The 16,695-nt window shown below is 34.8% G+C and overlaps 1 protein-coding gene across 1 annotated transcript in view; it reads left to right on the top strand.

Annotated features, from left to right (window-relative positions):
* EXOC2 (exocyst complex component 2) overlaps positions 1 to 16,695 on the top strand; it is a 127,652-nt gene that overhangs the window by 41,507 nt on the left and 69,450 nt on the right. The window contains exons 7-11 of the mRNA XM_038161872.1: positions 5,700 to 5,780; positions 9,629 to 9,774; positions 9,872 to 9,953; positions 10,455 to 10,557; positions 13,526 to 13,644. Of these exons, the coding sequence (XP_038017800.1) occupies positions 5,700 to 5,780; positions 9,629 to 9,774; positions 9,872 to 9,953; positions 10,455 to 10,557; positions 13,526 to 13,644 (531 nt within the window). The remainder of the gene's footprint in view (positions 1 to 5,699; positions 5,781 to 9,628; positions 9,775 to 9,871; positions 9,954 to 10,454; positions 10,558 to 13,525; positions 13,645 to 16,695) is intronic.

Genomic DNA, 16,695 nt, shown 5'->3' with positions numbered 1-16,695 from the left:
ACAAGCTTGAAGAAGTAAATGCTAGAGAAACAAAATGCAAAAAGGCAACTTAAGACAGAACTGCATTTAGTTCAATAGTTTGTCATTTTTACTGAGATTAATAATGTTAACCAAAACAAAGCTGAGTTTGCTATGCCAATACAAAAATATCTAGAATTCTCAAGGGGCACTGCAGGAATGACCAAACCAAGCTAGACTTAGCACTATTAACCAGTGGCCAAAGGAAAAAACTACTACTTCTTTTTTTATTTTTAAGATGTATTAGGAGCTCTTTTCATGGCATGCTGTCTTTATTGCTTTCCTCTTTATATGAAGCCCTGCAGTCCTGTTCAATCCATTCAGAGCAATTTTTACCTTACCTAGGGATGCTCTCCTCATCAATGACCTTATATTTTGCTAAAATTGCAAAAAATTTTTAATCTTTCAATAAAGGAAACAAAAGGCATTTTTATTCATGCATTAGGCATGAATCTTGGCTGTGTTCTGGTGTATTCTTCATTCCTCCATTACTGTTCTTTGGTGCCAGGTTCTTAGTTACCACATCAGATCTTCTTAAATACTTCTCTGAGTCGGCCTTGCACTTATTGTATTTTTCCCCTCCTGATTTCTGCATCTGACTAAAAGGATGTGATTTATTTCAAGTACTGTTTTCTTTAACCGTGATTCTATGAAAATGAGTAAGATTTTCAGATATGCCAAATGCATTTCTAGCCATCCTTTAATCAGAAAATGGTAGAACATGTTCATCTGTGTTGCTTTGAGCTGAGAGGCTGAGGAACTTTTGAGAATGCCACGCCTGGTGCCTATCTCAAAATACATTTTAAAAATATCTAATGAGGAAATCAAGTATGAAATTTGCAAATCAAAAACTGCATGATCCTGGCAAGTAAGGTTTAATTTACTAGATTCATGGTTACCATAAATCTAACAAAAAACCCTATAGCCTTTCTGAGATTAAATAAGATTGTTTTCAACACAAGTAGCAATTAATTAATTGCAGTTTATTTTAATACAAAGCCTGTATATTGCCTTATATTGCCAGATTAAACTTTGCATGTGTTCTGGTGTATTTAGTTGCAGTTAGAGGTTGCGAGTTTTGAACTTAGTTTCTTCACTATTATTAATCAGTATCTGCCTGCAGCTGTGAAATTTGCAAGCCTTTAAATATTCTGACTTAGCTGGGAAATGTGAACACTTACTGGCAAAGATGATACAAAATACAGTTAATTATCTGACTTTAGTTGAAGCATCCACATGTAGCCTTTCCTCATTTTTACTTATTGTATGCTTCTTACAGTAAAGCTTCTAAAAATAAGGAACAGATTCTGCTAGGTTTCCAACTGCTTTTCTGACTTGTATAGTTTGTAACAGGTAAATTCAGGGTAACTGGCAGTTCAAGAAAAATCCCATCTATACTTTACTTCAAGCCTTCAAAGGCCTAAAATTTTCTCCTTAGTCTTCTTACTGCAGCCAGTGACGAGTTGAGAGTAAGAAATTGCATTTGAAGGTAATCTTAAGTACTGGTAGTGTGGAAAGAATAGGATGTCTTTCCACCTTCCCTTGGCCATATGCACCTTTCCTTATACTGCAGTGCTGCAACTGAGGCAAGCTCAGTGATGAGTAAAGCAACATTTCTTCCTTAGTGAGTTAGTTTTGTACCAAATTATCTCCCTGCAGCTGCCCTGCAGCTGTGTGATCGTGAGATCCAGCAAAAAGAAGCACTTTGGGTACAGGAGAACAGGGGTTGTCCCAAACAGTATCATCCCACTATTAGATGGATTTAGTGCTTTAAGAGAAAAAAATAACTTGAGTATCTCTAGATTCTTTTCAAAGATGAGGTCTACAGATACTTTTCATGACTGCATATAGTTTCACTTGTCTCAGCTTCTAAATCAATGACTTTTTGTCTGGTCTCCATGGAAGGAACATGCACTTTCAAAATCATTTGATGCAGATGGAGTAAGTTCAGACTTTATTAGAAAGTATTTTTCACTGTGGAAACTTAAGACTTTTTTTCCTTTGTAACTCAGCCTTGGAACACAATGAATGTGCTCTCTATTGGTAAATCGGAATATAATGTGTAAAAATAACTACAGTAAACAAAGTAGCTTAAAAATGTAGAAGGAAATATAAAAAATTTATTGTGTGAACACAGAGTAATGTAAGTAGGTTTAGACTTTACAGAAGGTCCTAAAATACCTTATTTCAGACAATGATTCAAAAATGCCTTTTTTTTACACTCCTAGTTACATATGCTTAATATGCCTTTATCTGTACTCTGCAGTGCTTTCCACGTTTCTGAAACTCAACACTTTGGTTTATTTTTTTTTTCCCCACTGACATACTTTTCTCTGTCTGAAAGTGCATTTTGAATTGATTTAATAGAACCATTCTTCCTGGGTTTCCAACATCAAAATTTTCGAACTGAGATTCTTGAATACTGTTTTCCAGGTTGCTATGCACAATAGCTACCAATGTGAAAAGAAATTACTTTCTGCCTTCTAAAAGGAAGAGGAGAGAATAGTATATTGCTATTGTATGTTCTTTTCTGAACAAGATGAGAAAGAGAATTGCTTTGGGAAGATGTATTTTAACTTTCAGCAACTGGTTAAAGATCGCGATATTTTAATTTTAATATCATCATAATTTCTAAATAAGCTGCCTTCATAGTAAGAAGCTACATTTTAAGGAAGCTTCTTTTTGGAGGTTCTAACATAGTAGATAGTGCTCTTCCAAAACTTATGTACAGGAAAGAAGTCCTCATCATGTTTTACCTTTTGTTGCCAGTATGTATGCTTTGATAGAGGTTTCGATATTACAGTTCACTTTTGGAAATGCTTAAGTGTGCCCCCTTCAGAAGCTGCATAATATTGCATTGGTCAGCAGTTAATGATATGTAATTAATGGTTCCAAACTGCTTAATTTTAAAAACCTCTGAGGCAGTATGTAACTTAGATTTTTATCCACATCTATTTTTAAAGTATCTTTCAAAAGTATGTTTCATAGAATTACTTCAAAATATGTAAATTAAAATCATTACAGATTGATGTGATCCCAATAGTACTTGCAACATTTGGCTTTAAAATGTCTGTTTACGTTGTGGTTGCTGTTCTGCTGAACTTGCTTTTCAGTATGTGAAGTTAATTGCACTACAATAATTGGCTGCCTCTGACTGAAAATGATATATAGAATTGGAATCATGTCAGTAGAGCCACTAATGCTTTTGTTATAAAATTGTAGAAGTGTTCGTGTTGGTAAGTGCTGTCCCCATTGTACACAAAATATGTGCAACAGCTAACAACACACCATCTTTTAAGATAGATCTCTGTCCTTAAAATGTGCAAGAATCTGTCAGTTTTAGTTAATTTCATTTAAGGGTTGATTGTCTTATGAAATATGGTGTCCTAATTACATTTTTTTGCCTTCTGATGACTTTAAGAATAAAAATAGAATTGCTCTTGTATTTTCATGAAAACAAGACTTCTTGTAATTCTTTGTCTAGGATTAAGGGATTAAAGGGTCAAATTTGTATGTTTGTGAATAATGTAATTTTCCTTCTTTTTTCCTTTTTTTTGTTTTAATTACACACTGACATTACTCGCCTGTCTCCTCTATCTCCCCCCATTGGAAATTTATTGTAGATTCAGGTCCACTGATGAGGGGAGAAGATGATGCATCTGACTCCATGTTCTCAGAAGGCTAATTTATTACTTTCTTATACTATATTATATTAAAGAATACTATACTATACTATACTAAAGAATACAGAAGGGATACTTACTGAATGCTAAAAAGATAATAATGAGAACTCGTGACTCTTTTCTGAGTCCTGACACAGCTTGGCCCTAATCAGCCAAGGAGTCAAAAGAACTCACACTGGAGTCCAATCAAGCAATCACATGTGGGTAAACAATCTCCAAACACATTCTAGATGAGCCTAACACTGGAGAAGCAAATGAGATAAGAATTGTTTTCCTTTCCTCTCTTGCTGCCTTTCAGCTTCCCAGAAGAAAAACTCTGGGCAAAGGAATTTTTTCAGAGAATGTGAACGCCACAAAAACTCCTCCTTTGTAAGAGACTGGAGACTATAAAGTGCCATCCTGTTTCAGAACAGCCACCCTCCCTCATTCCTTGCATTAGGACTGAGGCCCCAGGGTTCCTGTCCATGTTGGCTTGTTAGCTTACATTTACATGGCATGGGCAAATAGGGATGGCACTGGAGGGGAAACCAGTTTGCAATGGCATCTCTGTATGCATGGTATGTGCAGTTTATGGCAATATTTCAGACTGAATTCAGTTTGAATTTCAACCAGTGGATTGCATTCCAGGTATCTCTTTCAGCACATCAGAAGTAGCCTTGGAGTGCTTCTTCTAATGTTGTTTCACCTTAAAAGAATCCAGCTGAGGAGCTCAGGTTGCTCTGCCATACAAACTGGAGCAAGATAAACTGGAACAATTGAGAGGCTGCTTTCAGAACTGTGTCTGTGTTTTGAACTAAAATATATCATTACTTGCTTTTTTCAAAGCCCTAGGTATTGCTGTTTTCAAGGGTAGCTTAGCTTCACTCCATTCTACTGAGAACCAGCAGAAAGCAGTAGGAGGTTTTTTAAAGCCTCAAATATATCTAAAAAAATAGGAGTTGATGGCTATTTGATAGAGCAGATTTTACACGTTATCAGATTAAAAACTTGAAAGGGAAATCATATTTTATATGTGCTACATTTATACAGGAATAATGGTTTAAAAGAGAGAAATACTGATTTGTGCTGGTTATGCTGAACAGTAGAAGAGGGAAGGAGGGCTGTATGATAGAGGGGAAGTAGAAAAAAGGACTACCTACACTACATTCACTGCTCATATTTTCAGTGTAAGATAGTGTCATTAGGCTGTGCTGGTAAGTCTTCCCCTACCTGCGAAAGATATTAAACTATAGTAAAATAATAAATTAGTGCTGGCACTGTGCATTTCCAGCTCCATTAGTAATACCACACAGAAATAAGAGTTCAGGATTTTGGCATTTGAGGACAGGAGAAAAATAGCATCCTAAAAAAAAAAAGAAACCATAATTTAGAAAAAATAAACCTCCCCTCTGTTTTCCTGTTGTTTTGAGCAAAATTACCCAGAAACATTGTGATAACGGTTAATGCTTAAAGAAACTCTTGAATTGTATTTTTGGAGTGCCTTTTTATAGATTAAAAGAAGTGATGGGGGAGTGTTCTAGCACTTGATTTTGGGATCATCCAGATTCCCAGTGACTCCCTTTGTACCCTTACATTATTGGTCGTTTCTTTATTGTGACATCAGTGACTTACAAAGCAGAAGTATTATATGTTTAAATGGCACTTTGCAAAATACAATTTTTAATTAATATCTCTACAAGATGGCTAATTTAGATTATAATAACTAATAGATTATTCCATCTGTGTGTTTGTGGATTAATTTCCTTAAGCATTACTGTCTTGTTCAAGAAGATACAGGAAGTCTGTGTTAAAGTAATGGTTAAAATTCTGCTATGTCTGGCTCTGAGCCCTGTCTTCCACTAGGCTCTGCTGCCATGAAGCATGTTTGTATTTTTGTGTGCCTAAAAAGAAAAATAACACTTTATTTTTAAATTTAAAAATGTTTAAAAGTGTCACTTTGATGTAATGTGTTCCCACCTATTAAAATGTTCTGCATTTTAACTAGACTCTTTATTCTAGCAATCCATCAAAAACTGGAAGCGGATGGAACGGAAAAAGTAGAAGGATCCATGACGCAAAAACTGGAGAATGTACTGAACAGTAAGTTTTGTCCTTCCAGCAGCAACTATTTATGGACTTTGGACTTTCTAACAGGCTTTAATATTTTCCTAGGAATATTGTAGAAAGTAGAAAACAGTCTCTCATCCCTGCCCTGTTTGGTGATAGTGGTTCCAAGGTGTGATAATGCATCTTTTGAAATAAGTAGAAGTGGTTGCCGCGATTTTTGGTGGTGTTTGTGATAACAAAGCAAATAAATATCAAAATAAAGATGTTCTAAAGTGTTTACTTTATATTAATTTTGGTTGGCTCACGATTTTGAGTGGATGAGAAAAACAGAGGAACTACATGGATAGACGGAAGTGTAGAAGGATGAGTTGAGCTAAATACCAGGATTGTGAGATGTTCAAGTAAAGGCAGAAAAAACCCAGTTATAAGATATTTGCAGTAACAAGGCCTATTGACAGGATATTTGTCACCTAATGTGCTGGCATTTAGACTATTTGGCATGAGCATTTTTTTAGAAACCATGAAAAGCTGTCAGTACTTTGTTTTCTCTTTCTTTGTATTAGCTGTAAGGTTGCATTGAGAGAGATGGCTTGAATTTGCTGCAGTTTGGTATGTGTTTCTTCAGATCAAAAAAGTTCCTTTTTTTTTAATTCTGGGACTTCTGCCAAGATAATTTTACTTTGTTTCATTGTGATTTTTTTCACAGAGGAAGGGATGTTTCCCTTAGTGCTGTATCAATAAGCAGGAATGACATGCAGATAGCTGACTCAGTGTTGGAAAGTCTGACTGTGTTTTATGAAATCAAGAAAGTGACATGGAAGTTCACTGTTTTTCTTCTCTTGTATGAAGAAAGCAGTGACTGTATGTGTGTTTGTGTGGGGAGCACAAAGAAAGCAGGGGGTTTTGTGAACAGCTCTAGCCCTTTTCAGTCAGGATTCCTTGATGCTCACAATAGGTGTAGTTTGAACATTGTTATTCCCTCATCTTGATGCCTGAAGTGAAAAAAAACCAAACTGCAAAAAAAATTTAAAATCACTAAAAAAACACCACATAAAGCCTCACACCTCTGTATAAAGATTGCAGCATGTGTCTGTGTGCAGAATATTTGGTACATCTAGGTAGGAGAAAAAGAAGTATTTATTGAAATTTTCCAGTGCAATCCTCAGTGCTCTGTATTTAGGCCATGTCATGCTCCAAGCACAGATTCCTTGAAGTGCACTTTCCCTTGTACTAAATCACATGACAGATTTTAAATAAAAAAGCAAAAATTTAGGTGTATGAAATTTTCCTATAGACATTAATATAAGACAAATTTACCTATAATGTGTAATTACTGTTTTGTTTGATAAATGGTGGTTGAACTCTGTATGTAGACAATGCAAACTGTCTTTTTCAAGCTGGAATGGTAGAGGAACTTGTGCCAGACACTTCAGAGTGGTTTGGAGTTCAGCTCTGCTATGAAAAGAATTGGCTGCTTTTCCTCACGATGCTTTGCAAGTCATGATGGGTGGGAGGCAGGGAAGTAGGAATACAAGGATTTAAAAAGAGTAAATAATATTATGCAAAGTACTTTAGGATCAAAGCTTTGTTTCTTGCCTGACCATTGAAAAGCTTCCATAATCCATGAGTAGCAGGGACTGCTTTCAAAGATGACTTTAATTCTTTAGTTGTATGGTGCATTTTATGGACTGTAGGTGCATGTTTTGAGAGATAACTGCTGTTGTGTGAGCTTGGTTACAAACTCTTAAAAATGAGCATGTTTTCCACAGCATGCGAATGAATGTTAAGAGGGTTCCAAATTCTTGAATTGCAATGGCATGGGATAGTAAAAGAACAGTTTGGTGTTTTAGCTGAAATTATAGATGTTTGGAATTTTTGCTCGATTTAGTTCCTAAATGAGCTGTTAAATTTATTTTATTAAAAACATACAGTGCCTTATAATTAATTTAATGAAGAATTGTATATTAAAGGAGGTAAATCAAATTCCTTTATGTAGGGTTTTTGTCAGGCTCTAAGACAGACAACTGTTAAATAACTAGAGATTTATTTTGAAGTAAAAAAATTAATGCACTGTAGATGAATCATCCATTTTGAAAACATAATTAGCCAATATAAGAACTGAAACTTTATCCATCAGTAATCAAGAGATAAAGATTGTTATTGTAGAAAGGATTTGGAGGGATGAGGAGGGAAGAAATGTTAAAATATTGTAATTCTAAAAAGATAGACCTGTTTTGCATGAAGTACTGAATTTCATCAATACAATAATAAATAACTTGATATATTTCAATTTCTTATAAAACAGAAAAAGTACCCTTTAAAAAAAGTAGAATCATTTACCTGAATTGAGGATTTCGTAAAGAGATGAAAATAGAAATCTCTGTGATCTTCCTGCAGTTGTCAATTGCCTTTTAAAAAAGGTTTGCATTAAATTTAAAAAAAGCAAAACAAAAACAAAAAAAACCCCAACTTTGCAAATATAACTTCAATTCCCAGGTACAGCACATTGCTTCTGGGCTGTAAAAAGAATGGACAAGAAACATATGAATTCAAACAAACAAAATGTTATTTACTAGAAGGATTTACGAAACAATCATTTCTTATAACCTTGAGAAAAATCATACTTTTAACAGTGATCTGTATTTAAATGTGCAGGCTAACTGTTTTCATTGTGCATTTCTCCTTAATGGATTGAAGTATTCTATGCTGAATAGTATGTGGTGGAAATAGATGTCCTGACAAAACTTTTTTTACATCAAGGCTTCAAAATTTCAACAAAGTTTAAACATTATTTAGATATAACAATTATTTTACAAAGACTACTTTTAACATGAGCAGGCCACCCACAGTGTTGACTAGAGAAAATGGCATGCAAGCCACCCAGCGAGACTGATGTAATTTTTTTCATCTTTGCTTAAAGTATAGTCACTAGACCAGATAATGTAGAAACTTCTACACACAATGATCAAAAAGGCTAAAGCGGTTCCCCCCCCCTTTTTTTTTTTGTTTTGTTTTGGTTAATTAAAAGTAAGTCATAAGTTGAAAAATGCAAATATTCATATGCAGTGTAAGTCTTCTCTACTGTAAATGAAATTTTATTATTCTGTGTTAGGAAACAATCTTTATTAGAAAATAGAAGGCTTTTTAGTTTGGATAGAAAAGTTTTTAGGGTGATATTTAATGTATTTATTGAAGAGTATTCGTAGATAGTATAGAGACTTTAATACATGAAATTGTTGACTAAGACTTCATCCTGTGTGTGATGAAGCCAGTAAGAGTTTTAATGCAATGTGAAGACAATTTGTATTCATTCTGTTACAGGACCAGCTAGTTAGACTTTTTTACTCATGCCATTGTCTTTGTCTTGACCATCGGTACTTTTAAGTGGCTCAAATATTGTTAATAATTTTTAAGACTTGACTTGAAAGCATGAAAAAATGTTTGTTTGCAAAACCCAGTGATAACTTCAGAAGCTCTGACATTAATTACCAAAATGTAATTATACTTATTTTAAAAGTAAAGCTTTCTATGACTTTTTCTATATCCTGAGATGCCTAATTTGGTTGTAAAATGTACATCTGGAGCCAAAGCAAACTATAAAATATCTGCAGCAAAGCTAAGCATTTGAAATAGGAAAGAGTGATTGTTTTTAATCGCACAGGGGTCTTACCACATTAAAATGCTAAGTGGTTCACTTTGAAATAGAATTTCAGCAGTTGTAAAATGTTAACACAGTTGAACAAAAAAGTATGAAAATCAGCAATAATTACTCATTTGCTCTAAAACACCTTGAATAACTCATTAAAATTAAGAAAATCTGTTTGTGATTTCAACTGATTACTTACCCTACTTTTTCTTACTGTCACCCTTTTTTGAAATAGGAGCCAGTAACACAGCAGATACTTTATTTCAAGAAGTGCTGGGTCGCAAGGACAAAGCTGATTCAACGAGAAACGCGCTGAATGTTCTTCAGCGCTTTAAATTTCTTTTCAATCTTCCCTTAAACATTGAAAGAAATATCCAGAAGGTATAATACTTTAAAAATAATTTTCTGTTTGCTGAAAGTAGCCTTTTGACATTAGTCTTTTTCCTGACAAATGTAAATGCTTGGTTTTGTTTTTAAGGGCGATTATGATGTGGTTATTAATGACTACGAAAAAGCCAAGTCCCTCTTCGGAAAGACAGAGGTTCAAGTGTTCAAAAAATGTAAGACATGGGTTCTGTTATTTAATGGTTTAGGGGTTTTTTAGCTTAAAGGTTAAAAAGCACATAGAACAACAAAGAGCTTTATGTAGTTTTAATACAGATTTTCATCCATACAAATTATGGATTTATAGGAGCCAATTACTCTAAGCAATATATCTGGCAAGTGTTCTGAGTGAGGTATATACTACAAAATGTGGAATCATAGCCAATTTTATTTATTTATTTAGGCTTGGTATTACTGGACATAAAAAATATTACAGCAATTAAAATGTGACTTTGTGTATCTTTCTCACATATTGTTGAAAAGACTTGAAAGTCTAATTCTCTGGTTTTGTAAAACTGTCATGCATAATATGTTCAGATGTGATTTGTTATGAAATTATTTATATTGATTTCCATATTAACTCCAGAAGTATCTGATAGCCTAGGAAAATAATGCAATTTTCAGTTCATGACACTGCTTAAGGACAGATTGGATTTGTTCCTGCTCCCTATTCCTAGATTACGCTGAAGTTGAAACCAGAATTGAAGCTTTACGAGAACTTTTGTTGGATAAGCTGCTTGAAACTCCGTCAACGTTGCATGATCAGAAACGTTATATAAGGTAATCATTTGCCTAGTGCCTTCATCAGACATATGGTGTTAAATGTGTATTTAAATGTTTCCTAAGTAGGGTAGTGACTAGTTTATCTATGGTTTAAATACTGATTTCAAAGCTGTGAGTATTTTGAGACTTCATGATTATATAAATATGGCAATAGAATGGTACTGGATTGTTAATTGAAGGACTTAAAAACAGTTCTTGAATGAGAAAAATTTAATGCAGCATAATTGAGATTTGAATTTAATTTTTTTAATCTTTAAGGCATGTTGAGATTTTGTTGCATTTTCTAAACTGACATATTGCAAGCTGTGTTTGAAATGACCAGTCCTAGTCTGCATATCTGAAAATAGATTCCTTATTAACCTGTATTACACTTCAGCTTGACTTGACATTGAAATGGAATCATCCCGAGTCAGATGACAGGGAGGCTTTAATCCAGACTGTTCTGTTGTTTGAAAGTGATACTGGCTCTTTTACTGCTCCGACTAAACAGTGAAGTTCCTTTGTATTTCATGAATATGAACCAGTTGCCCAGTTTTCCTTAACATTTACAGATTGCCTGTTTTTCACAAAACTGATGTCTATTGTAGGGCTGCTGAGATGAGCTGATGTAGACTTCAGCCTTTCAGTCCTTGATGCCAGACTTTAGAGTGCTCTGGAACATTTGATGGCTTTATTTAAAAGACTTTTGAGATTTGGATGCTACCAAGGCTCCTAGTGTGTCTTGACAATCTCAGTGTTTTTATCAGTTCTTGTTAAAGAAGAAGCATACCAAATGTGCTGTGCAGGAAGCATTTGTAAAATTCAGACACCTGCACAAGGTGTCCGAGTGTTTTGTGTGTGCACCAGGCCCAAGTGCAGCGTTGGTGTCTTGGGTCCCTTTGCATCGTGTGAGTTTATGACTACAGTGACCTGTGTGCATTTATGTAGGGTGCTTCTCATTCTTCTGGGTGCTCCATAAATATTGCCTGTTCATTGGAATTGTTGTTTAAGATGAATAGTTCAGCGTTTTATGTCTGCGAAGGTGGCTATTCCTTTTCTCTGTGACACTTGAAAACTTTAAAGAGCAGCTGCTTAACCTAAGCCGGGTCTTAGGATCTTTTCTAAGGGTTCTTTGAAAGACTTACAGTTGTACATGTACTTGATTCTGTTTTTTTGTTTGAGGTTTCTTGTGGGGTTTTTTTGGTTGGTTGTGTTTTATTGATTCTTGCTTGAGTTTTTGGGGTTGGTCGTTTTGGTTGATTGTTTTTAAGGTGTTTTGTTTTCTAGCCACTTACCTTGAACTATTGAATCTTTAAAAATACCCCAGCCTATGTTAAAGCAGACTATGTTAATGTAACCAAATGTGTTCCACATGTAGAACTATAATAAAGAAGAGCAGAGAGTAGATGGATGTGAAATAATTTAGTTTTAATGAATCAACAGAATCCCAGCCTACAAAATTGTTAAATTAGTTTCGCTTCTCTAAATATACATAGGTATAATTGTGTAAATTTTCTGAAGGCAAGGTATGAAGAAAATTTTCTTCAGAGGACTTCAGCAAATATGAAACTAACAAAATCCAAATTGTAAAATTATTTTCATAAATCCTGCTATTTTTATGACGGTTTTTTCTTCCTTGATACACTCGTTTTGTATGTCTCTGAAGTTGAAGGCTGACCAAGACCTAAAATACTGTTGTTTTCTCCTTCAGGTTATAATTATGCTTCAATTCATATTTTCTCTCATTGTATTAGGGTATTCACACTGTTAATTATTTTATACTGTTCAGAAATAGTTTACCATAGCACTTAGCATCCAAGTCGATGTATGTATTTCAAGACCAGTTGTAATTCTTTTTTTAGTTTTGTGCCTAAGAAAAGACGAAAGTCCCCCATAACATTGAAAAGGACTTTACCTCATAATTTATAAATGTCACCTTGTCAAAATGGTTAGTTGTGTAATTTGCTCATCCATCCAACCAGTCCTACTTTGACAGTTTATTTTTTCTTCAAGTGCTGCAGATGTTCGTCAAAGAAGACAGAGTTCAACACAGTCCTAATTAACATTGGGTATTATTGTAGTAAAACAGCTTTTGTGAGGGAGTAAACATTCCCTGCACTGCTTAAGATAATTTATCAGTACAGGTCACCTTAAGCATCTTGACTTTTTTAATCTGTCCCAAGTCTCATTAATGCAAAAAACAGAGTGCCTCAAACAGTAGAGCAGCTACCACTTTTTGAAAATACTCTTTTGGAAGTCCTGTTGTCAGATAGTCTTGAGTGCCATAGATGAGAGTACATTCCTTTTGTGTTCTCTTTGAAATCACAACAGCTGGCTTCTAATACTCCTCTCCCCCTAAAGACAGTACTTTGCTTCTGCAATTTAGAAGCCACAATCCTTTTTGTTATCTCTCCCCCTTCTCATTTTTTCAGACTATGCTGGACTAAAACCCACCAAACCAAAATAAACAAAGAGACAGCCCAGGGGCTTAATTTACATACGTTTGTGCATGCATGTGCTAAAATTATTGAGCTGCCGGAAATTAATTCCTTTTCTAATTACTTGTTAAGATTACATGATGATACAATCATATAGTATCAGTAGGAAGAAAGATACTATATTTTATGTGCCTGAGATGCCATCACTGGTTTCCCTCAAATCTGAAGCACTAAACTGCAACCTTGCAGATAAAGAGTTTGGTTTCCTGTGTACTTTACTAGAGACACAACTGGAAATACATATTAATATGATGTTAAAGGGTTTTTTATCTACAAAATTTTTTGGTGAAATTTTGCCTCGCTAATTGAAGAAGGGCAAATGCAGAACTTCTGTTTGCAGTGGATGGGAGTGGATCTTAATACCTATTCTTGAATATTTAAAATTATGTAAAAAAAGCAAAAGTATTTCTTAGTGCATGTTTTGTCTGTTTTAATGAGGCCTTCAGTGTGTCAAGTCAGAACTGTGATTTTTGGACTGGATTTTACAGATATCTTTCTGATCTTCATGCGCCTGGGGACCCAGCTTGGCAGTGCATTGGTGCTCAACATCAGTGGATTCTGCAGCTCATGCACAACTGTAAGGAAAGCTATGTTAAAGAACAAAAAGGCAAGGATACATTTTTATTTTACCTTTATATATACGCATTGACATTTAGGAATTTGTCATTGCCTTTTATTTGATTCTAGTGGACAGAGGATATTTAAGGTTTTCCCCATCAATTTAGATAGCTTTTTACAAAGATGAATACTGACTTAATTTTTTTCTTTATTCTGTTATAAACACAAAACAGCAGTTGGAATTTTCTTTTTGATTAATTTATAACTTTTAAGCTCTTTACATGGGAAAAGCATTAAATTTCAATCATTTATCCATGGATTACTGTTCTCTTGAAACATTTCTTTCAGGTCATTCAAGTTTGGTTTGTTCTTTGAATCTGTTGATAAGATTATTTTGTCACAAGATATTCTCTTACTGTATGGATAGCCAGGACATTAGGGCACAGTGGAATAGTGCCTAATTCCTTGACATGTAGTGAATAATATTATGGAATCCTCTTCTTCTTTGTTTGTGTGCAGTTTCAAAATTCAGGTTGCACTGAATCTGCACAGACCTGTGAGCTGGACAAAGGGAATATTTAAGCAAAGTTATTGTTAGGACCAATATGAATGCATAGTTATATTCTGTCTTTGACAACGTTGCTCCTCAAAGGAAAGTGTAGGTATTGCTTGCAGGTGTGGCTGCAACTTAGCTACAAATTAACAAGATCTATCACATTGGCCTACATATAAAAAGCTTTCCAGCAGGTGGAAGGCTGCTGGCCTGACATTTCTAGTAGTAAATCTGAAAACTGGATTTTCAAATTAGGAAGTAGAAGCACTGCCTTGTTTCTTAAGAAGTCTTACAGAGTTTGCTGCCAGTTCTGAAATGAATAGGCATATTGGAATGTAGCATCCCTTGGCTTATAGGTAACTCCCATGTTTAGTGTTAGTGCATGCATATCCCAAGCCAAATAAGGTATTTTTTTCTGAGAAACCACAACAGTTTTACTGAGTTGGAGCTGCTGTAGAAATGTGCTGTAAATTTTCTGCAGAGGCTCTCTGTTGCACAGGTTGTGACATGAGGTGTGGAGTTCACAGGGTGCATCACTTGTGACAGCAGTGTCAGTAAGTTTTAGCTTAAAAGTGTACACGGACCATTGTTGTTCTACTACACGGCATGAAGTGCTGTGGAACTAGCTGGAATGCCACACTGTTTTCCAGGCATCTTGGTCAAAATTTAGAATGTTTCCAACCCCCCATCTTTTTTCCTTGTCAAAAGCCCTCATGAGGCACTGCCACCAGCCTCACAACATTAAATTATCAGGAGCAAAACTCACTTTGGAAAACAGTCATGATTAATAATTCTAAGCTTCCCTCTTCTCTCACTTAAAAAATTTTGTATGGCCATTTTCCAGCTTTTTAGCAAGACAGATAGAGACATGAGGATACTTAATGCTTGATAAGTTTTGTTTTAGTAGTCTATGTAATTTTGATATGCAGGCTCCAGCGAATGAGTGGAAAAAGTGTCAAAATTCCTGTATTTGTTTTGAAAAATCTCAACGTGTTTGGAGTTTTTCTTGCAACAAAACTGCTTACCTTAGCCATCATGTCTGAGGGGCCATTATGATATAGCTTTGTTTGACTCACAGAAAAGCGAAGTTAAATAACTTGAATGCCCAGTGAATACAAGTATCAATAGGTAATATTTTGTGCGTGTATGAAAGAAATGCTAACAGCTCATCAAATTCCAATAATTTTTTTTCCAGCCTTCTATGTGGTGATCCACTGATAATAGTTTTTTGTACAGATTTTAAAATACTCAAGATTCAATCCCAGCTGACTGAATTTCTCGCTTAGTATCTAGTAGGACAAAAGAGAATTGCTGAGCATGATTTTTACTTTCCACAGATGTTTCATTTTGGCATACACCAGGTAGGAGACGGAAAAAACTGCCAAGTAGAACAGTGCTGGTTATGATCAGAGGCACAGCATGCATTTTAATCTACTTTAATAGGTGTATGCTTTTCAAACAGGGAAGATGTGGAGATTTGCTCAGTTTGGTTATGCAAGACTGTGGGGTCTAATCAACTCAAACAAGTTAGAAATGTTATTTATATGTTCATAAATTCATAGGCCCTTTTTGAGATAAAATGATAATAAATTTTCAAACATTTAAGTTATCCACTTAACACATGCTACTAAAAAATATTTACTCTTTTGTTTATCGAGCATTTGGAGGAAAAGATGGGTCATAAGACTGGTATTCTGATGAAAAGTATAGGTTTCCATTTTCCATTGTTTCTAGCAGATGGCAGTTTTCATATTATGAATGCTGGAACAAGTAGACAGCAATTGTAGTTCCACCTTGGGCATACCAGCTATTTCTGGCTAGTCTTACCTTTGTCCTTTTGTGAACTGAATCTGTGGGTTCAAACTGATTGAGTCAAAACTTTTCAGCATAGTAAACTTAAGCCTCAGTAGCAGATTGTATCTATTTTTACATTTCTGCAAAATTTTTCACCTTTCAGCTGAGCTTTTGCCAAAGTATTTTGCTACTATTTTTTTAGTTTTGAAAGGAGAACTGTGCTCTGAGTCATTACACATGACTTTTACTACTTTGAATAGGTTTGGAATTAGACACTCTCTGCTTTTCTTACCTAGATATGGTTGGGGTTTTTTAAACCATTAGATATTCTGGACAGGATTTTTGCAGATGATTGTCAAACTGCAGATATTCTTAAAGAATTTATTTGCTGGCCATGATGTATTCAGGAAGGGAAGGCTTATGCTTTAATTATTTGTTAAACAAGCTAAAACACAATCCTAAGCAAATTCAAGAACTTACTTCAAATTTTGTCACTAGTATAAGTCAATGCTGTATTATATGGGACAAAATTGTTCCAGTTGTCTCCATACAACAAGAAGGCTGACCCATTAGTCATTACAACTGAAATAATTTAATTTTCTTATATAGAAATAGCATCTTCTTCTGTTGTCTGTAAGAGATTTTGTCTTATCCAGGACAATAGTAATGGCAGTCAGGAAAAATCCCCAATACTGACAAGAAGTCAGTCTAGTTTTCTACATCCTCTCTAGGGTCCTCACCTGATGATTGCGC

Source organism: Motacilla alba, chromosome 2 (assembly GCF_015832195.1).
Source record: "Motacilla alba alba isolate MOTALB_02 chromosome 2, Motacilla_alba_V1.0_pri, whole genome shotgun sequence".
In the NCBI taxonomy this organism is placed as follows: Eukaryota; Metazoa; Chordata; class Aves; order Passeriformes; family Motacillidae; genus Motacilla; species Motacilla alba.
The sequence above is the reverse complement of the archived record's forward strand: the minus strand, read 5'-3'. Positions and strand labels throughout refer to the sequence as shown.